General features: G+C 45.6%; 2 protein-coding genes across 4 annotated transcripts; one reads left to right on the top strand and one right to left on the bottom strand.

Moving 5' to 3' along the window:
- Nucleotides 1–27: 27 nt before the first annotated feature.
- Nucleotides 28–23,249, bottom strand: iqch (IQ motif containing H). The gene is given in 26 exon segments (XM_030366162.1): nucleotides 28–316; nucleotides 506–614; nucleotides 1,275–1,336; nucleotides 1,573–1,695; nucleotides 3,077–3,235; nucleotides 6,915–7,109; nucleotides 7,111–7,262; nucleotides 7,532–7,649; nucleotides 11,541–11,729; nucleotides 11,838–12,202; nucleotides 14,003–14,098; nucleotides 14,391–14,439; nucleotides 14,441–14,475; nucleotides 15,748–15,814; nucleotides 16,654–16,743; nucleotides 16,745–16,894; nucleotides 16,897–17,201; nucleotides 17,744–17,993; nucleotides 18,650–18,813; nucleotides 19,045–19,159; nucleotides 21,482–21,601; nucleotides 21,716–21,791; nucleotides 22,122–22,216; nucleotides 22,327–22,440; nucleotides 22,659–22,743; nucleotides 23,122–23,249. Coding segments are annotated over 25 exon segments (3,339 nt in total). The 5' UTR covers nucleotides 22,719–22,743; nucleotides 23,122–23,249; the 3' UTR covers nucleotides 28–235.
- On the top strand, nucleotides 22,940–26,319 carry aagab (alpha and gamma adaptin binding protein). Of its 3 annotated transcripts, none has more exons than XM_030366791.1 (10): nucleotides 22,942–23,277; nucleotides 23,592–23,782; nucleotides 23,881–23,977; nucleotides 24,077–24,166; nucleotides 24,367–24,450; nucleotides 24,767–24,846; nucleotides 24,976–25,072; nucleotides 25,163–25,267; nucleotides 25,372–25,421; nucleotides 25,727–26,319. In XM_030366791.1, exons 1-10 carry the CDS (start codon nucleotides 23,181–23,183, stop codon nucleotides 25,802–25,804), a joined length of 969 nt encoding a protein of 322 aa, XP_030222651.1. In that variant the 5' UTR covers nucleotides 22,942–23,180; the 3' UTR covers nucleotides 25,805–26,319. The 3 variants fall into 3 exon arrangements, with proteins under 3 accessions (XP_030222650.1, XP_030222651.1, XP_030222652.1); XM_030366792.1 differs by having other exon boundaries at nucleotides 22,963–23,277; nucleotides 23,884–23,977; XM_030366790.1 differs by having other exon boundaries at nucleotides 22,940–23,277; nucleotides 23,881–24,166.
- The last annotated feature ends 44 nt before the right edge of the window (nucleotides 26,320–26,363 follow it).

Here is a 26,363-nt window from a genome sequence, read left to right as displayed (position 1 = left end):
GACCCAAGAACCGAAGCGGAAACTATAAAAGCGGTTATGTTTTTATTTCTCATTTCTCATTAATCTATGTTTCTATAAGTGACTACATTTATGAACTAATAAAACAAATTTATTTAAAATTAACTAGATCTAGCCTAACTATATTATAACGTGGCCAAAATATTGTGCTTCAGCTCCTACATAGTGGGATTAAGCTGTCGAAACCCCATGAAACCTAACAGTATTCGGAAAGCCCTTAAGATGTTTCAGCCTCCAACGCTTGCTCTTTGTTCTGAATGGCCATCTGCAGCACACCTTCAATGTCCTTCAGCAAATCCTAATAATGATATAAAAAACTTCAACATATAATCACTACCCCAGCTTTTGCAAATCAACAGCATCTCATCTACACTCTCTCTATGGTATAGAGAGAATGTAGAAATGCCCTGTGAAAGCTTGACTGAATATACAACACAACGACATGATGAAGATGAAGGGAGCGATCGTTAGGTCATCAACGAGGTACCTTGAAATTAGTGTCTCCTTGTGTTTTAGGGGATGATATTTCCTGATGAATGACTGACAGATTCCGAGCAAAGGTCACCAGGGATCCCAGGAGATCGTCACCGACGGTTCTATTAATGACACCCCAAACAAACGAGTTTACTAATGATCCCATCGCTGCCAGCCCAGAAACAATCACCTTGCTTATCCGCAGCGCCCGGTAAATGAGAACTTTCAGCTGACACTATTGCAGGTCTTTAGGGGAGGGACGGGGCCGTGTTTCACCATTATGCGGCCATTAGACAGGATGAGGAAGCCAAAGGATTTGTGTGATAAATATCCTAAATAACCCTCTTCTTTGAAGATGCATAGGGGGATTATATTCTTAGTGTGCAAAGTGATCTCAGACCCTAATCCATTGAAATTACAGTCTTTTGTCTCTGTCTGTTGAACCGTGGTCATCTAAATTGCGTACATGTCATCTGATGACGTTAGGAGATGTGAGGTAAATGTTTGCATGTAGCCCTTCTACTGTTCATGTTTTTTTTATGTAGGAATTGTTTAATAGATAAGCAACTGAAAATAATGCCTTGCATATTATCAGTAAATTTTAACAGATTTGGAAGTATTAGAAGTACATTTTAAGGCTTTAGTGATATACATTTGAAGTGACCTTATTTCTAAGTGATGCTTCACAGATTTGGACTCAAAAGTGAAGGGTCATCCAACTCAATGGAGGGTGAGAGGGGGGACTACAATAACTGTAACAACGCAATGTAAAATATACTTACAACATCCCAATGCTGTGTCTATCACTGCTGTCATGGAGAACAAACACAGTGCCTTTCTTTCTCTGTAACACAACACAACACAACATCACATGTCAGTGGACATTATGGACCTTGGCTCTCTCTCTCTCTCTCTCTCTCTCTCTCTCTCTCTCATCTCTCTCTCTCTCTCTCTCCTCTCTCTCTCTCTCCTCTCTCTCTCTCTCTCTCTCCTCTCTCTCTCCTCTCTCTCTCTCTCTCTCTCTCTCACCCCTGAGATAGAATCAATCATAAGAGACAGTGGGGTCAACATTGTGTTTACCTTTGTGTCGTAGCCGATGCCGTGAGCCTTGCACATGCTGAAGAACACGCTGTGGTAGAAGATGGACAGGTTGGTGTGGAGCAGGCGGTTCACTAGCACGGCGTAGCGGGGGCCCACAGCATGCTGGGAGAAAACAACAACAACAGAACAGCGAATCACTGCACAATCAGGTCTAGTTGGGTTTGACTGCCGGCTGAAAGGTTCCGGGTTTGAGCCTCCAAGGCAGTCTACTGCGCAAGGTGCCTCACCCCTACCTGCTCCGTAACGACCTTGCATGTGAATCTGTAAGAGTCTCTGCCTAATGACTCCACACTGACTTCTAAAACATAGTTAATGGTAAGTTACCAGTAGCAGGCGTGCCTGGAGGTCATTGTGCTCACTCATCTCACACACTTTAAAAACTCTTCACAGGGATCAGCCATTTCTCCTCCAGATTGTCAGCACCAAATGCCCAACGGCAATTACACTTCAGTCAATAATAAAATTGCAAGACAAGTGGTTCCCCCTTTTTTTTTTTGCCATACAAATAATTAAATGTTGAAGCTAATAAGGTACGAGATACACTCCCTTTACAACACTTGAAGGACAAAAAAACAAAAAAAAACTCCTATTAATCACAATGCAAAAATCGCTTAGAAATGCATGACCTATATTGTCATCAACGAGTTTTCAAAGATTCGGAGATCCTCCGACTCTAGAAATACATACAAAAACAAGTAACGCTCCAGAGGTTGAATACATGGAGGTGGGATATAGTTCATAGAGACCCCCGCCCCGGGCCCTGTCCGCCCCCCCTGGGGGAGACAGCAGCAGCGGGCTCAGACCCGCTGAGCTCAGGAGGCGGGCCATAACTCGCCGCGACGGCCTCATGTTTGTAGCTGTCAGATACCGGACCCTCGCACGACGATAAAAGCGTCCAGCAGGGATTTAATTGTGTTTGTAATATGCAGGCCCCTAATGATAGCCGGGGCTAGAGCCATTAACCGGTGCAGGGGCTGAAAAGCTGTGCGGGGAAACACCAGGCTACTGGCTAACAGTTTGATCAAATAAAACAAACTGGGTTCAACAAGCGTAAACTCAGGCATGCTGCTAATAAAGGACGGCTATTGTTTAAGGCCCGGCATCGGGCTGATGAGGTGTTGAAGCACACATACACATGCATAATGAATGTGCTATGAATTATTAATGTCTCGTTTATTTAGGCTCATCTATCAAAATGATAATGAATTCATCAACTAAACACCAATTCGGCTCAGTACGTAATTACAGTATTTAGTTGTATTTAACAAAAATCCATTGCAAAAACACTGATCAATCGGTGGAGAACAATGCAGTTGGAAATAATTAGATTCAAGCCTCTGCTCTCCTTTATACCAGACTATTGCAGAAACAAACTAAAGTATTTCCCTGAAGCCACCGGTAGCTGTTGACACGTCAACATGTGAAGTCAACAGAAGAGTAAAGATGTGGAGGTAAAGTCTATGGAAAGGAACAGGAATAGTACTTTGGATGGGCTCTCTGTTTCAGGGGATTTCTCTTGGGTTGGCAGCGGCACAAGTAAACGACAGGACCGGCAGTCCAGCGTAGCTCCCGTCACCAGCAGCAGCAACTGGGTCAGGGCGAGCTGGTCGCTGTATCTCAGGTCCAGATCGATGGCCCACACCTGCACACACAAGAGATCACAATCAAGAGATTATTTAGCAGCATCTTATAATAGCAATATATGCTTTATTTTTTGTTGCTGAAGGAGCTATTGAACATTGACGATTTTAAAACAGTGTGTACAAATATTAAATAAGGCCAATACCTTTTAACTCCTTACAATATTATCCATGTTGAGGATGGCAGGGAGAAGACAAAAAATGGTAAATCATTCAGCTATATAAATATATATATATGTGTGTGTGTGTGTGTGTGTGTGTGTGTGTGTGTGTGTGTGTGTGTGTGTGTGTGTGGTGTGTGTGTGTGTGTGTGTGTTGTGTGTGTGTGTGTGTGTGTGTGTGTGTGTGTGTGTATTTGTCAGCATTAAGAAAAAATCAGACCACCGGTTTAGAGAGTATCCTATTCTAAATGCAGCGGAATGGCACTGAACCAATGGTTAGAATGCTAGGCCACGCGTCTGCTTGAGGAACACACTTGTGATATGTGTGGTAAATGGCGTCATTATAAGTATATTAAGGGGTCAGGTCCAGTCGTAGCCTTCTCCTTAAACGGGGCTAATTTTCCCAGATAATATCCTAATAGCTATGCCCCTCTCTTCAAAATGGCATATAAATCACGAGTGAAGGAGTTGTTAATAACTAAGTGGCAGTGGCCTGCCTTCGTGTGCGGTTCCTATTTGTCAAAGTAAACGCTGCTGCCACAGAATGCAAATAGCTGGCTGCCTCGTGCGGCGCGCTGGCTACCGCTGCGCTGCCTGCTCTGGCACGCGGACGTCTGACCGCGCTCCACGCCAGTCAAACCAGACGCCTCTTCTTCTTCTATATTATAAATTGTCCTCCTAGGAGGATTGTTGGGTTGTTGACTGAAAAGTAACCAAATCCCTATTGAGGTGTTGGAGGTCATGATGAAGAGAATTGTGTGGAACAAACAATAATCTCTTTGAGGGTGAGACAATTAGTAGTAAAAAATTATATATATTATATCAATCTATTATAAACTTATAAAAATGAATTGATTTGTAGTGGAGATACTTTAAGGGAAGAATGACAATAATTGAGGGAGCTAAAGCAATTCAAATTTTGAGGACCATTTATATTGGATTTAAATTTCAACAATTTAAGATTAAAATAAATGTATAGAAAAAAAGCCACCTGTATGACAACAGCACAAATGTGTCTGCATATATGGTTCAAGGTTCATTTAAGATTTATTGAAGACCGAAGAATGGCCTCAATAATCTTTATTTGTCTTCATGTATGAAAATAACCTCAACTCATATTACAGTTATTATGATAAGCGGTAGGTTTACTGAAAAATTGAAATAAGTAAATAGATACATAAATTACAGAGGCTGGTATGAGGCATCTTACAGGAGACGGGTTCCCCAATAATCTGGGACAGTTAGAGGTAGCAACCTTTGAATGGATAAGGGTCCATGTGGACCCCAGGTTGATGCATAAGGCCCCAATGGACACACTTCACGGAGCCATTCACCCCACTCACACAACATCAAACCGCAGTTCCCCATTGTCCCTCTTAACAAAGCTGGGGAAAATCTCGAACCCAGATTGTACCTGTTTTCTATAGCCTTGCATTTTCATTAAAAACCTTAATGCTGCAGATGGGACCCCACCGTTCCACAATGTGGAGGAGGAAAAAACACTGCAAAGGGCAAACATATGTGACCCACTTCTTTCCATCAAATAAAGTAGGGCGGCTTTTAGCAACAGGTTTGAATCTAAATGGATGTTTAAATCCAGACAGGTTTGTCCGTGGTGGTAATGAGTGTGTGCGCACGTGCGTGCGTGCGCGCGTGTGTGTGTGTGTGTGCGGATGTGGTGTGAATATGAGTGTGTTTCTGCACACATGTGTGTGTGCCTGCGTTTGTGTGTGTGTGTGTGTGTGTGTGTGTGTGTGTGTGTGTGTGTGTGTGTGTGTGTGTGTGTGTGTGTGTGTGTGTGTGTGTGTGTGTGTGTGTGTGTGTGTCTGTGTGCGTGGTGCATGTGCATGTGCTTGTGTCTGTGTAGAGCTGTGATTCAGACTATAATGGATCTGCCTTCAATTGAGGCGCAGGCTGTTTGCGGTCAGTTCTTGATAAAAGTGAAAATGAGCTATATTCAGTCAGGGTCTTCGTTCAATGTAAAATTAATTGTCAGGCTGCACTGTAACTGTCAAAGATAATTGATTGAGTGCCGTGTAAGTCATACATTTTTAATTAAATAGCTATGTATAAATATGTTTGTAGAATTAATATATAAATATATTATATATAAACCATATCTATGACATGTAAATATATAAAGACCTAGTTTGTGAATGTGTCTAGTTGGGATGTATGTGTGTCTGTTGGTATGTGTGCCTGTCTGTCTCTATATTATGACTGTTGCTCAGCAGCAGTCATAATACACTCTTCTTCTCAAACAAGAAGAGTGTAACTTGTGAGTGTATCCTATCCTTTTGGATGCTCAAGATTATGTCATCAGGTTCTGCCCAACCAAAGTTAGGTAGCCAGTGAATTTAATACCTGAAAATCTTTACCCAACATAATTCTTTGTACCAAATTTTGCGACTAATAAATTCTTCCCTGCAGTACATTAAAGTATGATACAATTATCCATATAAACGTCAAAGCAAGACAATATGCATCGGCTTTGCCTGCTTGAAATCCTTCACTAAGTCCATAACACAACTCCCTCTAGTGGCTGCTTCCGTTCTGAAAATCTGTCCTGAATCGCCGTCGGATTGGAATTCCATTATGATTGTACACACAGCGTCAAAACCAAATGGAAAACAAAGTATGCAAATAGAGAAATTAACTAATATATAGCGAGGGCAAAAACGAACAAAACGGCAACAAAAAATGTTTTTCATTGTAATTATTTTTTCGTTGTCTTTTTGAGAGGAAGACAAAAACATTTATCATCACTTTTTGCAAAATTGTAAAACAATTCTAGTCCTTCCTTTAAGTGTTTTAGTTTCAGTTTTTATTTTATAGCACAAATTCGTCAAGAGAAGCGCTTTATTGCCCTGCTCTGGGATCAATAGGGTAGTCAATGTGGCTACATGCGTGACGCCCAGCCTTGGCCCATCACCACATCGCACCTTCCTCGCAATAACATAAATCCAGCAGGTTTCAACGCATCAAAATGTGACAGATAAGATACAGCGCTATAGAGCCCCACCATATAATAGAAGATAAATATCAGGAAGGGGAGTGGAGCAAGTGACCAGTCAGAGGGGTTAAAACACTGACAAGGTATTACCAGCCAGCGGTCAGAGTCACTTTAGATGACCTATTGTCTGGAGGATAAGGTAGCTCGGAGTTTCCTGAGTGTCGCGGGGTGAAAGGTCGGCCTTTAAACGGTGGAATCAGCGTATTGACACAATGAGACCTGACAGTTTATTACGCGGCCTTGTGAAGACGTTTGGCCGCGTGCCAGACTGTGTTCTGCCCCTCGTTTTGGCGGGTCCCCGGGGGGCAGTAAGTGGGGGAGGAATCTATCTAAGAAAGAAATATATAATCCAGCAATGTGCCTAAAAATTGATCTCCCTGACCGCGCACGGGCAAAATGGGAGTCCTCTGATACCCGGCGCCTCAGCCGAAACCACCGCCGCGCCTTGTCTTACCTGACCGGAGACGGCTTTAAAACTGAACTCACACACCCCCCGCCCGCGTCTTCCTTCTGCTCGGCGGTGCAGGTGGTCCCAGGAAGGTGGCCAGGTCTAGGGAGACGTACCCCAGGAATGTGGCCGCTCTGCAGGCAGGCGCGGCCCACGCGCGAGCAGAGAGCGTGCAGGGCTCGGGGTCGCACCGAGGCCTGGGGGACGCAGGAGCCCAGGGTCTCCAGCCGACAGGCGCCGTGGAGCTGGTCACACGCAGGACAGCACGCTCACACTCCCCCCGGGCTCCAGCAGCAGATCTACCGTGAGGGCAGGTGACACTGTGGAGGGGGGGTAGGCCTCCACCAGGCCCCCTGGGCGCGCAGGACAGACAGACAGAGGGAGGGAGAAAGTTGCACTTGCCAATTCTTAACTTTATTCTTTCCTCGTTTAAGTTATTTTTTCTACTTTGTTAAGTTGTTAAAGAAATAGTTTGGAGGTATGAGCAGTCACAGCTGCAGGAAGAAATGAGGGCAGGACATCTGTCCAAAGAAATACATTTGTTATTCAATAAAAAAGGGCACTACATTATCACCCACTAAACAAGGGCAATAGGAAAATTAAGAATGGACATCCAAAATGTTGTTATTTCTTCCCTGAGTGAAAAGCATTCAACGGTTCACAATAGGAGGCTGACCTCGCCGGAGGAAGGCTTCAGAAAGCCAGCCCAGTCGGGAGCAGAGGCGTTGGCAGGCCGGGCATGGCGGGCTAGCCACGCAGGGATCTGGTCCACATAGCTTATGCACAACGTGTTCCTGCGAGGAAGCAGAAGGGGGTTGTCAGAGGATCAACATCAAATAGAACATCCACGTAATCCCAGCGGTGGAGTCAGCTCTGCATACAGTGAGCTCTCACACTGTAGCACACTTGTAACAGAAGGGTAAAGGTGCTAAAATCAAAATCCACCTTTCTGTTTTCCCTGTCGCGTTTGAGGCAATTTTCCCTGCCTTTACTCAACTATTCCAAGTGTCCACCGCCGCGGCGGTGAACACGTAGACACGTACAAGCCCGAATCACTGGTGTAACTGTCTGTTATGGTTAGCCCGTCGGTTTAGGGGGCCGCTTCAATCTCTTTGTGCGTGTCCGTCGGGCGTATCTGGGAGTGACAGCCTATTATCAGAAGGCCTCGAGAGCTAATGGCTTTAACTCACAAGCCAGGGAGACCGCCATAACAACTACCCAGGGCTGGGGCAGATGATGAATACCTAAAGCAAAACCCCCCCTCCGTCTGGGGATCAATCAGGGCCTGACGTGGGGATCGATAGTACTCTCTTGTTTCTGTAACTAGGAAACGGCGTAATGGTTTTCGCCACTTAATTATGCTGTTAATTGCAAACTTTTACTGTGTCCACCCGAAACACTTGTGTACCACTCTCATGGGTTTTTGGTCTTTAGTTCGTACTGAATGCGGTCGGTTTTGCGGTGTGAGCACCAACACTCACACCGACTGTGCTTGCGTTGTTTTAGCAGAATTATTTTCAAGAAATGAAAATCCACATTCAAAATAACAATATAAAGATGATCCTCATTTACTCCCTCAATGCTAAATAAATGAATTTCTTCTGAGCATTTCCTGACATTAGTATGGAAGAAGAGATTGTGCACGTTGGTATTCCCAGTCATGTCAGCGATAGCATTCTCCCATCCGAGCTACGGTTTGAGAGGCGAGGTCACACACTACACGCGGTTTTCCCTGCTCCCCTACACCAGCCATAAGGCACACAATGGTGCGGCAGAGAGGGTAAGGGAGCGTGTGCCATTTTCAACGGAAGAGCGCGCTCAGCCAGGGACTTGCCTGTGTGCTTCAATGAAACAGCGGGAAAGAAACAAATGAAAACTGCTTGTTTTGCAATAAATTATTTGGACTTAAACTGCGAGCAGGACTCTGCGATAGTATTGGAAGCGTTGCTCAGTGTCCACGCGCCCGGATAATGAAATGAGATGTATGCCCCCCCGATTTAGGTTATCTTGTTCCAAACTGAGAAAAAAACGTTGGAGGAACATCAACCTCTGGGAACATAATGCGCATGATTCAACAACAAATCCTGGGAGAATTTATGCGAAAAAATCACAGTTATTTGTTTTTAAATCATACTAAAACAGGAACCGTTGGCAATATTTACAGAGCAGAGCCTTTAAAGCCTCTTCTCGTCCGGTCATATTCAGGAAGCTCCACCTGAATACTGGAGAGAGAGAGGGGCTGCGCCGCGGCGTGACCCTGCAGGAAATGCTCCATCTGCCCAGGCTATTAGGTGTCATTCGGCCCTGTGGTGCCTAATGATCCATACGCAAGCTGGGTGTCGCAGTGTTTAAGTGTTTGCATGCCCCAGCCCCTTCAGGCATTGTATGTTTGCAGATCTACACATCTTTAACCTCTCTTTGAGGAAAGGCTTAGAGGGAACATGGGGTGGGGGGGCGGGGTGTGGGGTATGTGTCGCAGGGGGGGGTCCTGCAACATTCGGGGCCTCCCTATATTAGGGCCCGTTGGGCCCATTCTCCCTGCTAGCCCTGGGAGGGGGACAGGGCTTTGTCCTCCTCCTCCTTGTCCCTCTCTCTCTGCCCCTCCAGACACAGCTTTTCGTGTTCTCTGGAGGAAACAGAGGGGCTGATCTTTTGTTGGAAGGGCACATGGCTACCTTGTTGACGTCGGAGGCCGGCTGCCCCGTGCAGAGTCACCCCTCTCAGACCAGGCAGTAATTAAAACATATGCCCGGCGTCTCTGCTGATGCCAAGGCTACAGCAGCAACACAAAGGAGCGGCGCAGCACACAGACGGGAGATCCTGACAGGAGGGAGCTCAGCACGGATTCTAGGGAATCGTGTTTTTTTGGGGGGGTTTGTTACAGGTCCAAATGTGTACGTCCATATCTCTTTTATAAATAAGAAGTCTGTTGCTTTCTTCCTTTTTTTTAAAAAATGTTAATATTGTAATGAACACTTCCGTCAAACTTGAGGACACAGACAACATCCTCCAGAGTGTTGTTAATTGCGAGTGTCCTGAAGCAGTCACTGTGTCTGCTATTAGCGCTAAATCTTTTATGCTGTAGTAATGAGTGCTATATGTCAAAATATGCTGCCGTGCTTTAAGTGTGGCAGCAACTGTTGCTGCTGTAGGGGTAGTGTGTAGCAAAGAGATAAATCCACCCTGAAATATTCATACACTTGATTGTACACCCTAAATGTTTTGTTATGGTAAATGCGTCAGCGCGTCATGCATAATGGCTCCAACGCTCTGCAGAAGGAGCCCATGACATTAGAATTAAGGTCCGCTAACTCCATGAAAAGTTAATATATAGAACAGGGTGAGCAGCCCGTTGGTTTGGGGAGAAATAGAGCCCGGCCCGGCCCCTGGAAGCCTCTCGTGGCGCGGCGGAGCGCAGGATGTGGGCTTGCCTTTGATTAAAAGAGCAAGGTGTAGAATAAAGGCCAGTTTAAGTGTTGTGTCCATATGGCCCCGGAGCCCCGAGGCTGCCAGCCTGCGCTGGGGGGCCTCGGCATTCTTCCCTCTCCATGGGACCCCAGCTGGTGAGACAAACACATTTACTCCCACGCGCCGCCTCAGCCACCATTATGGACCTGGGCTCTCGCTCTCTCACGCTCTCTCTCTCTCTCTCCCTGCAATAATTAACAGCACCAATGACACAACAATTACAGCCCTGCAAAACACACACACACACACAAACCGACACAATACACAGACTTACATGAATGCAGACACACACACACACACACACACCACACATACACAGAATGACTCAAAAAGCAGCTAATGGGAGCAAAGCAGTAAGCACCATAAGAAGCTTGGGAGGGCTGTTTGTGCTTTGAAATGAAATAAAGAGTAAAATCATTGTGCTCCAAGCCCACAATGATTAGCCAGTAATTAGTTTACAGGAAGCTCCCTGTTAAACGGCCAAATACGGTAATTAACGCCTGACAGAAAATCAAAGGCTACTTTGTAAGTATATGAGAAGTAAGAGCCACGGGCTTTGAAGGTGAGTACACATTCAAATACTCAGCCAGCACTTAGCCATTACTGATAACTTTTTTATTTTGGATAATTTGTTTTATTTGGTGTTGTTGGTGTTTTAGAAAGGAGTCCCAACAACCCTACACAGATTCAGTCCACGCATTTCTGAGCATCACTTTCAAAAGAAAGCAAGCGCTCGAGATTTAATACCAACCAACACATTACAAGGTAAACATCTCCCTCCCATACCTCCCGCTCCATGATATTATACTGGGGGTTAGGTTAGGAGCCTCAACCTCCACTGTTAGGAGGTAAGCAGGGAACCATGTCCCTGTGTTTATTGTGCTCCTCAACCCCTCAAAGCATACATGCATTAGTCTAGGGTGTGGGTGTCAGCATGCTCAGATAGCCATTGATTTAATGCTCTCAGTTTGCATGGTACTTAAACGTACTGTACCACAGGGACCACTGTGTGGCTGTACCCTTATCGTAAGCTGACCGATGGTCACAGAGTGACCTCACTGTGAACTAAACTCCCCTGACAGGAACGCATTGAATGACTGGTGTGAAGTGTTTTGAATGCATTATTGCAAAAAAAACAAATGTTTCACACAGATAAAGTAAAATCAAGTATTTGGACCTACAGGCTCACAGCCTCTCCTAAACAGTTACATCAGTACCTGAGTCCACTGCTGGCTCCAGAGAACAGGGCCCAGGCGCCGGTACTCCTGTAGGGCCCGACCGTGGCAGCCCAGGTGGCAGACGTCACAGTAGGCGGTGCCGCGACCGCCAAACTCAGCGTCCATCTTGAAGATCCAACGCTGCACCTCCATGTTGTGCGTCATCAGCCGAGCCAGAGTTTCATGGAGCTGACCGCCAGCCGGACACATCAAAACACAAAAGTGTAACCATGGGTGAGGACCCCAGCTCGGGCCTCAGGGTGTGTTTAGTGTTGTGGTTGGCCTTGTCGCTCTCACCTCGGGGAGGAAGTGAATCCCCCCATGGCCGGGGGGCACCGCCACCTCTGCCCCGGTGAAGACCCCCCTCCCTCCAGACTTTGTGCCGTAGCGCCGGGCCACGTCCGGCTCCGGGCCCAGGATGGCCACGCCCAGCTCGTCAGCCACCGCCAGGTCATCCGCGTGGGCCACGCCGCCCACGATATAGGCCCGCCTCCCCTGGACCAGGTTCCTGATGCGCCGCAGGGCGTGCGGGCTGTACTTGAGCAGCGTGGACAGGCACATGCTGTGGGTCTGCAGGGAGACCCCCCACACAGGAGAGAGAGTGAGCGGTGAGCTCAACACCTGGGAGCTCTGTGTGGCTCCACCAAGGATCGCCCCTGAGCCTGATTTATCATAGTGAACAGACAACAGATCTATTATTGTAATGGCCAACCAGGGCGGTGACCTCTCCTGTACTGCAGCAGGTTGAATTGATACAAGCTGCCAGTGGACGGTTTACCCAATCCTTCAACCCTTTAATTGTGTCCTAGCAATGAGCTCCTTGGGAATACAACTAATTACTTCACATCTGTATTTATTTGATCCACATGGAATTATCCCTCTGTCACTGGCAGAGTGTGCTGCCAGCCATGTGTAGCAGTTATTCATCTCAGCAACACCGCTTGGCACAGTTTAACAACGGAACAGCAGGAAAATCAATGGAGAAATTAATAAGAATCTACCATGTAATACATTGAATATGGCGTGAGTCACAACATAACAAAACACATTTGGGTTGGAGTGATACCTGACATTTATGAACATATTGGACATCTATGATATAGGTTCATACCAATGAATATTTTATCCAAAAATATCTATATATACAGCGGTAGGCATACGTTTAGGCAACCATGGTAAAGTTTTTAGTTAGCCTAATAGCGGTTATTTAAGCCTAATGATTTCTCAATGCAAATTAAACCAGCTAATAGGCTAACTGAAGAAAAAAACTTGCCAATCCCTAGGTTTGGTGAAGGGTATGTGATGATGTGGGGCTATTTTAATTCAAAAGACCTAGGTGACTTCAACAGGATGCGTAGTATCCTGGATCCATGAAATAAACTGGCTTTTAAAAATAAAAATCTGCCTGCTCTATAGGAATTTAACATAGGGGTCTACACTTATGCACCCTATATTTATGGAGAACTTTATTTATTTACGATACATTATTCATTCACAAAGCAAATTGGTGTCTTTATTAGGTTGGACTTCTTTAATAAGGCCATAACGATCTATTTCAAAAGATACATTTTTATTCCTCTTTTTATCAACTTTAGCATGGGAGCCTAAACGTATGCCTATCACTGTATATATATATATACAAATTTCTTTATATATTAAAAAAAAAGCTAATAAAAATGTAACAGTTGATATAGGAAGAACTTTTGTTTAATAATTGGGTAAGAAATACATTCAGTAAGGAATGATTATTCCCTTGCAAGAAACATTTAGCACAATTTTAACAGTGTTACCGTTCTATTTCATAACCTCAAACCTTCAAAATGTTTTCCACGTTAATTTTCTAGACAGACACATTAAACAGTTGTATCAGTGGTAGTTCCTCAGCAGGCTAGTGTCCTCTACAGCCAGTGCAGGCATTTCACATAAGAGCCCTCAACCCTCAGATCCTAGTCAGGCATTTCACATAAAAGAGCCCTCACCCACTCAGGATCCTAGATCAGGCATTTCACATTAAGAGCCCTGAACCACTCAGATCCTAGATAAGGCATTTTACATCAGAGCCTGAACCACTCAGATCCTAGATCAGGCATTTCACGTAAGAGCCCTCAAGCACCCATGTCCTAGATCAGGCATTTCACAAATAAGAGCCCTGAACGACTCAGATCCTAGGATCAGCGTTTACACATTAAGAGCCCTCAACCACTCAGATCCTAGATCAGGCGTTTCACATTAAGAGCCCTGAACCACTCAGATCCTAGATCAGGGCGTTTCACAGTAAGAGCCCTCAACCACTCAGATCCTAGATCAGCCGTTTCACATTACTCTTAGAAGGGTTGGAAGCACGGACGACTAGCAGCCACACACATAAAGCTTACTGGGGAAGTAGTCCCAGGGCTTCTGTGTGATGATGGTGAAGCGCTTGTGGGTTTCCTAAGACGAGGACCCTGGGGGCTCTCAGGGGCCCCCGAGGCCTGGAGCTCCAGCAAAACGGGCATAGTAGCCAGCGACGTCCTTGCCCATGGGCCGGGGGGCCACGTAGATCACATCCACGTTGGGGTCTGAAGCAACAAGCGGTGCGGACAGAGGGGTAAATGTGTATCATAGATGACATTGCAGATTGCATTACATTACATTACATTTAGTTACATTACATCACATTTTACATCATATCACATTTTACATTACATTAAGTTCGTTAGATTACATTATATTACTTTACATTACATTCAATTACCTTACATCACATTATATTAAATTATGTTACATTATATTACATTACATTAAGTTACATTATATTACATTACATTACATTACATCACATACATATGAAACATTGCAGAGCGCCCCTACCTCTGATGTCAGCCAGCCTGCTTATCTGCGTGTTCTGCAGGATGCCAAAAGTCCTTCAACTGCGAACGCTGGCTCTGACTGTAGCCTGTCGCAAAGATGACACACATTTCATGCTAAAAGATCATTCATTAGCATCCGCCTTAAACTTTTGTTACGAGGCGATCTGTAAAACGATGATCACATGATGGTAGGTATTAAATATGTGTTAAGTGTTATTGTATAATATAAGTAAATATTACACTAACACAGCCTTAGTGTTTTATCCACCTTGCTCACACACACACCAACACATTCCCAGACACCCTTCCTCCCACCCATCGGTCTGTGGACTAGAGTGTCCTGACCTATTAAAAGGCAACCAGGGGTTTGAATACCATATTTTAAATGGGTTGCTGAAATTAATTAGCTTAATGATGTTTAATGGTTTTTCGATGATTGTAATTGCATTTCCGCTCAGTACTATTGCAGCAACGCCCTAATAAGAAGGTTGTAACAATTACTGCGAACCGAGTAAATAAACCATGCAGGTCGGGTGTTGTGCTGTTATTGTCATGGTGTTGATTATTGTCGCCTAAATATAGCTGGGGCGGCCTGCTTGGAGCCTTGAGTGGGAGTGTGCACACAGTGAAACCCTCCAGGATCGGGTCTGTCTGTCTGGATCTCTGCCTGAGAGAGAATCCTCAAATGAATAAAGGTAATTAAATGATTGGATTCATGCTAATTAACAACAATGGGGTTCAACTTTCTAATTATCCTTGCTCACAATGCCACTCTCCGTAGCCACCCCAAGTGCAAATAAAGCATTCCATCTGCTGGTAATTAGGCTTAATAATTTAGACAATCGCTCAATGATTTACAACACCAACCGGCTGGTTACAGTCTAAGATGTGGGCTCAGCTCTGGGATGGGACACGGGAGACGGGATCCCGGCACGAGAGCAACGCACTGTGGAGAAAAAGTGGGCTTTGTCGATGCTTGATTTCTTTTAAAAATCAATGTTGTTTTCCCTTTGGTCATGAGGTTAAACGCACATGTGTGTGAGCGCTGGCGTGTCCCAACACGGACACCAAAGATGACATCTAATTTGCTTATTCTGGGATTAATTGGTGATTTGAGTAAGTTGCCCGGCGCCCCGGCATGTCACCGCGCGCTCGGAAAGGTCTCCTGCAGAGAGCCATTTGACTAAGACAGGCAGCCCTGACCAGAGACACAGGCTGGGAGCAGAGCAGTGGGTGGGCCCGGCCTGCTGCGGCCGCATCCCCGCGTGCGTGTGTACGTGTGCGTGTGTACGTGTGCGTGTGTTCGTGCGTGTGCCTGCTCGCGTGTGTGGATGTGATGCCGACACAGAGAGAGGTACCTAATGATGGAATGTGGATAATGGTCCTCGTGGAGGAGTGGATGTGTTTCCAGTTGGCTGCCAGATGCTGCAAATAAAGAAGAGGAGAGAGAGGGGAGAGTAGAGAATGAAGCCATCCGTGCATACACACACACACACACACACGCACACATGCACACGTGCACACACACGCACACACACGCACACATGCACACACACACAGGCACGCACACACACTCACACACTGCACACACACACATGCACAAACACAAATATGCACACACACACACACCAACACACACAAGCATGCAGACTTCTACCATCCTCATCACATCATCTTCATGCCCCCCCCCCCCTCCACAGCTCAACATGGAGCTCCACACACCAAGACGCTCAGTGAGCCACACAGAGGCCCGCCGTGCATTAAAACACCACCATCTCCATTCCATTAAATGCTTTCTTACAAACCTCTTTTACCAATTAATTCAATCACCGCGCTCCGCCATGCGTTCTGCCAGAGGCCTATCTGCAGGCTTAATTAACCGGGTGTATGTACGCACGTATGTTCCGGCGCTTAGAACATACAGGAAGCCGTGCGCACAGACAATGACGGTACAAGCGTTTCGACACTTAATTAATATGCCAGCCATGTTCAGGGAGATGTAGCCGCTAAAGCGAAGGACTTGACACCTGCTCCGAAGGGGAGGAAGGTACAGTGAGGCAGAAGGCTTACCTCTCACAACCTATACACTCAGGATCACTGGGGTCTGAAGGCAGTGCTATAGATTGGCAAGGTGGATGCCATGGCTGGAATTGTATCATTAATTTCTCCAAAGTGTCGAGATACGACATGAAGATGAACGTGTAGTGGGGTGAAAGCAGCTTGTTCCTGTGCAGTGTTGGAGGTGAGCAGAGGCGCTCTGGTACCTGGGCTCTCTGCCGGTGGTTCTCCAGCTGTCTGCGGCGCCGGGCCTGCAGGAGCTCCCTGACCCGCCGCATCTGCAGGCGCCTCCACAGGGGCGAGGGCCAGGACGCCCCCGGCCCACACGCGGCGGCGGTGACGCACGTAGTCGGCACGGGCCAGGCGGCCCCTCCACCAGGCCTGGACCCGGACGGCCGCCGCCTCCGCGCCCCCCTCCCCCCTGTAGCGCTGGCCGGGGGCTGAGCAGGGAGAGCCAGCACCTCGGGCTGGTTGTCCAGGGTGGCGAGCATGGGCGGGACACCGGGGGCGTGGCCCAGCCCCAGGCCAGGTCCCGGCCCAGGCCGCACGTCGGCCAGCCGCTCCCCGTTCACGACCGGGCCAGGTGCCGGCGTACCGCCGGAGCAGCGTCTCCAGGGGCGCGGAGGGCGTCCACCAGGCCGCCCCACGGCACGCAGAACTGCTGCTTGAAGCGGCAGGAAGTCTGCGGCGTGGGGTCGACCCGGCCGCGCGCGATGGTGAACGGGAACCGGCTGACGGCCACCGCGGGACGGCCCTGCAGAGACGACTGGAGGCAGAGGAAGGGCTTTGAGGTGTAGAGTGGTAGTAGAAGTAGTAGCAGAAGTAGAGGTAGGAGTAGTAGTAGTAGTGGTAGTAGAAGTAAAGGTAGTAGTAGTGGTAGTAGAGTGTAGTAGTAGTGGTAGTAGTAGTAGTAGTACTAGTAGTAGTGGTGGTAGTAGTAGTGGTATGGTAGTAGTGGTTGTAGTAATAGTAGTAGTAGTAGTAGTGGTGGTAGTAGTAGTGGTAGTTGTAGTAATAGCAGTTAAAGGTAGTAGTAGTAGTGGTAGTAGTGGATAGGTAAATCTATATAGGTCTATAAAAAAATTGCAAGTTAATATGTAATATAAAAATAATAATAATAATAATATCAGAATAATGATAGTAATTATTTTAATAATAATTATTATATACTTTTAATTATTCATTAATACAACATTTAGAAAAACGTAAACACAAATCATTATTAATAATAATATTAAATTATTTTAAATCACCTTCCTTTCATGCATCTAAAACCAAAGGCCACCTAAACCCCACCCGTGCGTATTAACCTCAGGGCTCTCAGGGGCCCAGCACTCCTCCCCTGCGGTGCTCCGGGGGTCCTGGCTTCCGGGGGTCTGAACTCCGGGGGTCTGACCTCCGGGACGCGGGGCTGGCGGGGGGCGTGGGTGGCAGGGGCGGCCAGGCTGGCGGGGTCCCTCTCTGCCAGCCCTCCCTGCTGCTGCCCAGGCTCCTTGCTCCACGTTAGCTGCTTACGGCGCCGCACCGGCCTGTCCCCCTGGCGGCTCTTCAGCACCCAAACACACATGCACGCATTCACACACACACACAAGCGCGAGCGCACGTACATGCACAAACACACACGCAAAACACACACACCACTCGCACAAACGCGCACACGCAAGTGCAGACAACACTCACGCACACACACTTGCACACACACACACACACACCCACACAAACACACACACACACACACAAAGAACGCATGCGCACCAGACACCACGCATGTACACATGCACACAAACAGGCGTGCACGAACGTACCACACACACACACACATTCGAAGACGTACACACACACACAAATAACAAGGCAAGGACTGAAGCAGCCTTCATCGCACTTACTTACATCTACAACTAGAGAACTGTCGTTGTGGGATTGTAATCTAACAAATCAAAGCTAATAAGGGAATTGTTTTAAAGAATAGATTGGCTTGTAGCAGCGAGCGTTCAACACAGTGTCTTATTGCTTCTGAAGCAACACCTTTGTATTCAGATCCCCGTGCCAAACCTCCGAAAACCAGGAGGAGAGATGGAGCTTTTCACCACTTTTAAACTAGTAGTTCTGATATTGTACAACTTTGCGGTTTGAAATCCTCCATCTGGAGTCGATATAGATAATATATTCAATGGCTACACCAAGCAACTAGGTTTTTCATGCGGTAGAGTCTTTGCGAATAAAGGACAGACCGACCTGCGCTGAGGGAAAGGGTTGTGCTTCTCTGGCGTGGAGAGGCGCAGCCTTGTGCTGGACCAAAGTCTGCAGAGAAGAGACGTCTGGCGCCGGCAAGGGGAGACCGACGTCCACCAGCCGCGGCCCCCCTGCTAATAGATCAATATCAGCGTTATGGTCTCATATCACAGATCATCACAATCCAAGCAAATGTGTGGCTATATTCACAAAATTCACAAAAATGAGTTTTAACTAAATAAAATCTCAAGGCGCGATATGCATTTAGTTCTTATGGTTTGGTTACCAATAGATACAAAGGTTAGGTGTAAAATATCCAGACCAACACACAGAGCATTAGTCTAAACAGGATGGCCCTTCAGTACCGGTTCTCAGGCCTCCTGCCTCGGGCCGGGCCAGGGGAAAGTACCCGGGCTGCTGCCTAGAAACCAGGGTGGAGAGGCCCACTCTGGGGACGCTGATCACCCCCTGGTGGGCTGCCTGGAGCAGGGGATGATAGAAGGTATACTTTGGATCAGAACAAGAACTGGTGTATGTTGCATAATTTCAAACCTCATTTCTGGAACTCCCTGCAAATCGAGGATGTCCATTAGAAAACATTACATTTATCCTACACATTGTACTCAGTCTCAGAGGAATTGAATAAACCACCACTTAAATACCACTTAAATAAACAGCTTTTGTATTTTTGTAATCATTCATTCATGTTGTCATAGTGCAGCATGATTTATATCAATATGAGCATTGTCACTGAGCTGAATTTAGAGTTAAATCATTAGGCATAAGGTTTGCTTTTTACGGCACATAATATCTGACCAAGTCTCTACAGAGAGCAGTTTAAATGTTATCTGTTTTTCATCACAGGAGGTCATGAATTATGTGGATGGATGTGTTATAGAACAATACTTCTGTACAACAAACAGATTATCTTGATTAAAGAGATGGCAGATCTTATCGAATGGGAGATCTATAACACATTAACACACGCATTGACAAAGTTGTAAACTGCCGTAATTAATTACAACTCTGCAAAGTATAGAGTCGCGCTCACCAGAATTTAAGACTCATTCTTTTTCCTACTCTTGTTAACCTTTACAGATAAACTGTTAAGCCTGCACAGTGGAAACTGCAGATGGAATTTTCCTTGATTGCTTTTATAGTGATTGATTCAGCTGTCTTCCCCGGTCTGAAGAGATACGTATGAAGTCTCAACTTCCTGCTCCTGCAAACCTATCACTCGATGTCCACCTGCTTCCTTCTCTTCAGCCCACTGAGCTCTCTGACAGACTACAGGTAGCAGGCAGGTGCCCAGAAAAATTCCCCTCAAAGGCACACATCTGTTTAAGATGGGCTAGGGGTAAGGGAGGGGAGGTATCTAAAAATTGTACGCAAAAATATGCTGCTGAAAGCGGTACCTGGGAGAAAAAAAAGAAAAAAAGTGGAGAGTGGAGTGGAGATGAGCTGGCCTGAGATGCTGGAGAGGGGGTGGGTGTGGGGAGAATTGGCTTATTGCCAGTGGTTAGCAGTTGGGTAAGCTACACCCGTCTTATTGGCATGCTGGAATAGGTACCCACTTCTGTCCAAAGACAGCTGTAAAGCAGTAGCCCATAGCGTGGCAATCGGGCGCCTGTTTCCCTCGGAGAATGCTGATGTGCTGCAATCTGCTGCCTTTTCTGCAGCCAGCTCTTTCATTCTCTCCGTAGCCGAGTGACAGCTATGCCCCCCCCCCCCCCCCCCCCCCCGCCACCTCCTATTTCTTCATGTCAAGTACAGATGCCCATGGAGAAGATATTGCCAGATAAACGCGTGAAAAATATGTCTAAAACTTGTGGCCGACCTTTGGCGAAGATTAATTTGTTTGCTGTGCGAGAGGTGGCGGCTGCCATCGCTAAAGCCAAGTGACCTTTATGTGGCCGCCTCCCTCGGAGGAAGGGAGACCAGGTGTCATCCAGTAACACATGCCCCGACGCATCGCTCCTCACTCCCCCATCAAGTACCCGTTGTTAAGAGGAGGGGAATAACCGCCAAGGAGCAGCGTCGTGCCAATTAATTTTACTCGGTTGTCGGGACTCCCTCATACGTCCTAATGGTGTCTCCTGTGAGACAGGCAGCCTGCGCCGTTGTAATTGATATCAAAACGTTGGGGCCGCACGGAATCAATATCTTGGAATAGAAAGTATGAATGAGAGGCTGAGCGCAAAGTGGTGGAGCCAGATTGCATGGGCCTATTCATTAATATTTTTTTGCAGAAAAAGGGGTCCCGGATAATTATCTTATTCTGCAACAATAAGCCGGATGTGCTGTGAGAGATGACCCTCGGCAACTCTAAAGGCCAACAAGAGGGGGGCCTGTCTCCAGCCAGTCAACAGGGACACTATGTTCCTGTTGTTGACATTAGGTCTATGTCCCTCTCTATCTTTGTTTTTATTTTTTAGCGCCTAAAGCAGTTTGCTATTTGATGAATTGATGAACGCTTTTTGGGTTATATCTTCATTGGTGAATGCAATTATTGTAAATCGCTTTGGACAGAAGTCACAGCTAAATAAATGTAGTGTAATTTAATGTCTTCGTAGACAAGATTTATTCTAAACAGCCATGATGGTTTCGATAATCAGCTCATTCCGATCTAACTGACCCCGTTGTATCCGTCATGAACACCCCGTTCAAATGATTCACCCTCTTATCCTCAGAGTGCCAGGTATTCCTTGCTTATTATAATTTGTGATAAGAAGAACCAAAGCATTTGGAAATGCAGACAGTAAAAGTCCTAGTTGCTGAGCGATTCGAGGGCTGAGTACTCACGGAGGTCACACTTTTCTTGTGAACATCTGGCAGTGGGATCCCAAACTTTTCGTTCATGATGGTCCTGGTCTTTGGATGCGCTGGATTATACAACAGGCGCATGGTCAACGCCAACTTGTGCTGAAAAAAAAAAACAAGCAGACAAACAGGCCAAGGTTGTCGTTTGTGTAAGAAAGGATCCTCTGAATGAAGAAAATGAGCCGGAGTACTTTCAAAACATGAATGTGGGCTTACCTTCTCCCCAGGGGAGATCCTGTCAGGACCTCCCCACTGACTGTGCACATTAGGTATGTTCTCCAGCGGGGGTCCCCTGTGTGTTTAGATGTATTTTTAGCACATGATAGAGATAGAATGGACTGGAAACAACAGTGACAGTACATCCTTCTGAGGTTGTTGAAGTGTATTGAATGTATGGGTCTACTGGAATATTGTCACAGGAGACAACTGGTGTACAACACTATCAACCTGTACATGTATTTACTGTTTTACTTATTTGATACTTACTTGATTCAATAAAACAATTTAATGTTCAAATTCTGTGTCTGCAGTGTGTTTTGTGGTATATTTTTTTCTGCCTTATTTTCATGACTACAGTTTCTGTTTTGGGTTATTAAAGTGACAACTGAAACGGTCTGCTTACCATTTGGGAATCTGTGAGGTGGGGTGTTTGTCTTCAATGTTTGGGAGCACCAGCATCTGGTTGTTCACTGCTTTAAGACACTGCTCTGCATGCTTCTATTATCAGATGAGAAAGCATTGCTTTCAATTAACATTATCGGTTTGATTGAAATAACAGTCATCCATATAAATTAGAGTTAATAGATTTATCTGGTGAGCATCCTTACCCGTATGCCACATTCTGTCCTGAGAATGGCTTTGTCTAAGGCTAGGAGGTCCAATTTTTCCCCACTTCCTTTGACAACAATTTCACGCCTTAATTGTCTCAAATCTTCCTGGACCTGCAGCATGAAATATGGGCGAGATTATAATTTATAACAATGCCAAATTAATCTATAATACGAAATGCTTACACTGTGGAAGAAAAAAAGTAAACTACTTCTGATGTTATGTCGTCAGATAAAAAGCTTAGCAAATTATAGACTGCGGTTTCAACGACATCTAGGTCCTAGATCCAGAATAGCAGTCCTTGTTATTGTCTTCAGCACCATCAGCCTACCTGCACAATAACTCTTCCCAGTTCCTCCACCTCTTCGCCTCTAAGTGTTGCAGTCATCATGTCAGGAAAATGTGAATTAGTTGACCTGAAAAACACAATGCATACGCCATGGAGAGAATAAGTCAAGACACATTTTTAAAGTCTCTGTGGCATTATCCCGGAGGAGACCCCTGTTGGAGGTACTCATCGTAACCATGACAACCCGACGCCAAGTCGGTTCATTTGTTCCAGAGATTTGTTCATTCGAGAAACTCCCACATGACAGTGTCACGTGATGAAACACGTCTGTGCATTTGTAGCATTTCCTGAGCTGCAGCCAGCCATGTCTTTCAACAGATAAGTTGTACATACAGCCGCGTTTGTTGACCATGTAGAAAAGTAGAATATTAAAAATATGAGCCTTCGCTCGTCTCCTCGTTGAACCGGAAGAGCTTCGGCGGTCAGGGCTCAGTTCAAAGGTCACCTTACGGAGCCATCGCGTAGGGTTCTGTGTTTGCGTTCGCCTCTGCCTGCTCCTACATCATGTCATCTGTCGAAGAGACCGCAGAGGAGGACACCGTCCCATCGATACTCATCACCAGCAGCGACCCTGCGTTCAAAGAGGAAGAGCTGATCAAACGTGAGTCCGACTGCGCGTCATCCTAACAACGAAGCTAACCTGATGCTAACTCCTAGCCGAGGATCTGTCACCTGAGGCTAACTCATAGCCAAGGAGGCTATCACTTGTAAACTGACTAACTGGGTGACACCCAGCTTAGTTCGTTTACTTGTGACTTACGCTGTGAGAACTCCAATTGACATAGTTGCTTGTTTGTTTAGGGTTAGTTTTTTTTTCTAGCTGTTTCATTAGCAGATGTCGTTTCAGACGTGTCGTTACAGTTTATCTACCTACATCCATTGAATGATGATTGATTGACTTGTTTCTCGTTTTAGAGATTCTCAGCACGGAGTGTTTGCCAGAGCCCGTAAAGCGGGAGGAGACGGTGACCTGGTATCCATGGACACTAAACAACAAGTACTACACTGCGGATGTGAGGCTGTGCACAGTGCCCAGCCCCTTCCAGATGACCGCCGAGATTGCACAGTCCATGCAGGCTTTCATTGCCTATTTTGACAGCACAGCGGTAGGTCTTATTGTGTAACTGATGGCATCTTAATTATGTAACGTGACAGAATTGTCCTTGCTGTGTATTTATTTTCTTTATGTGTATTCTGTTGTCAGAAGGATGGTTTGGAAAAGCTCTCACCTTGGATATCAGTCGTGGAAGATCTCGGTCCAGAGGTACTTATTCTGGTGTGCGACAGAGTCTGTGAACAGGGTTTGTATTGCGTCTCATCACTTTGTGGTTATTTGTTTGAATGGCTCAATGTGATGCGGGGCGATGGTTTGAAACGTGACGTTTTGCTGTGTGTTGCAGGAGTCAGTAGACACGCAGCACAGCAGTGGTGTTTGGCCCATGCCTTTGAGCTTGTAGAGCTCAACCCTCAAGACTTACCGGATGAAGACGGTAATGAATGAACAACACTAGTTTATGTTTTACTGTGATTTCTTCTAATCCTTTTAAATCTTATTTGGTGCTTTAGTGTTTAACGTCATGGTATCATCATTGCAATAATCATCATCATGGCAATCATCATTACATCGCGATGACTCAACATGAGCGGGTTCAACATTTTGGACCTTTTTTGTATTCGTCGTGTTTCTCAGATGACTTCCCAGAGTCCACGGGGGTGAAGAGGATCCTACAGGCTCTGAATGCCAACGTGTGGTCCAGTGTAGAGATGAAAGATGGTGAGTCATTTAAATTAACTAATTCATCATTAATTGTATGTGTATTTTAGCTTTCTGCTAAATCTTAAATTGTATTATTATTATTATTAATTATTTTTATTGTACGACAATGTTTTTAGGTGAAGCACTTTGAGTCTGCCTCGTGTGGGAAAAGTGCTATATAAATAAATTTGCCTTGCCTTAACTCCTGCATGCAGCTATTTATCATTTCACATTCATAGTATTAATAATTAAAGTTTATTTTGGACAATGTGCTCAAATTATGATACAAGTTATGATCCGAAATCAGTTGAGTTGTGATCCTTTACTTTCCCAGAACACAACCAGGGCTTTGGTCTGATGAGCAGCCTTGTGGCCAACAGACACAACACCTTCCGCAGTGGAGCAAACCCTCCAGTCAGTCACATCTATGTTCTCAATGTTTGTATGAGCTGTGTTCTTCAGTAAAGTCTAGATGGTGGATTGAAAAAACAAGCCTGCGCTTGCTAAACATGTAACCGACAAGCTAACTAGTCCTTCATTCAGTCCTCTAGTTTGCCAGCAGAGGGTGCAAACGAGACTGAGGTGCCTGCGGTGAGAGAAAGTGAGGGCATCACACCTGCTCGGGTGGAAACAATAGTTGGTTAGTGAACAAAACTCTAATGATATAATAATTAACCATGTATACAGTATGAGTGATCAATGAAATATTATCACTTTATTTTTTCCTCAGATCCAATGACGCATCTGGACATCCAGGAGTTGGCTAATCTCACCGCCGGAGATGCAGATGTGGAGAACTTTGAACGGCTTTTCACCAAGCTCAAAGAAATGAAAGGTATTTGGTTACTGAATAAGCGATGCGTTCACAACCAGGAAGGACAGAAGCACTTATGACAAGTGGCAGCATATTATGACAAAATGTCCATGTTTTCCACGCAGACAAGGCATCATCTTTACCACACGAGCAGAGGAAAGTTCATGCAGAAAAGGTGAGTAATAGTTTTCAATCATGAGCACACTATAATATCCGGATCATTTAGTCTAGTGATAAAGCTCTTTCACTTCATTTATTTAAAAGACTGTGCACATTAATCAACATTTCTGTAAATGTGGCAGTGTTAGCCAGCAGGCAAATTTTCATCTATAGTCCTTTGGCCAATTGTTAAACTGCGCACATTTTATGGTGTGATATGTAAAGATAATTGCATCAAAGCTGCATCACCCTTTTAGTTACATTTCTTTGTTTTTGACGTTTTTTGTGTCCTATTTGAATTGGTCCTAAATGCCTCCACAGGTAGCTAAAGCGTTTTGGATGGCTATCGGTGGAGAAGCGGATGAGGTAGAAGAATTATCATCGGGGGAGGAAAGCTAAACCATTTCTACCGCTGACCCAAGTTTCCCCTCATCCTGTAAACTTCCCCTCGCCCCCCCCCATCATGTTCCTGCTCTGTAGGACACGTTTTAACACAAGGAGCAGAGGAAAACACGGCACCGTCTCAGCATAGTAATAATACTTGGTCTTTACTTGGGCAGTTTTATTATGCAAGGATAATATAAAGTGAAAATCGGTTGGACTTTGATGAGGAATGGGAAATGTCACGTTTGTTGGTCAAATGTGGAACAATTCTGAATCTGAACTCCTGGTTTTCCTTCCACCCACTGGCTGCCCTGCCCAGTCCCCGGTGAATACGCAGAGTTAAGTGGGTGGGGAGGCGTTCAATCAGAGCACGGTTTGTTTTCAAACCCAAGTATAGATTGTTGTTTGTGTTTTGGGTGCAATTGTCATGTTTTATTTCTTAGTGACATGTGCCTTCCTATCAAAGTTTGTCAGGCATGTACATTTTGTTCTGTCATCTCTTAATGATTAAACACAATTATTTTATAACATTTTTGTGTTTTACAGTCTATGGAACAACTGGGACTGTGGCAAT

The sequence above is a fragment of the Gadus morhua genome, chromosome 9 (assembly GCF_902167405.1).
Source record: "Gadus morhua chromosome 9, gadMor3.0, whole genome shotgun sequence".
Taxonomy (NCBI): Eukaryota; Metazoa; Chordata; class Actinopteri; order Gadiformes; family Gadidae; genus Gadus; species Gadus morhua.
The sequence above is the reverse complement of the archived record's forward strand: the minus strand, read 5'-3'. Positions and strand labels throughout refer to the sequence as shown.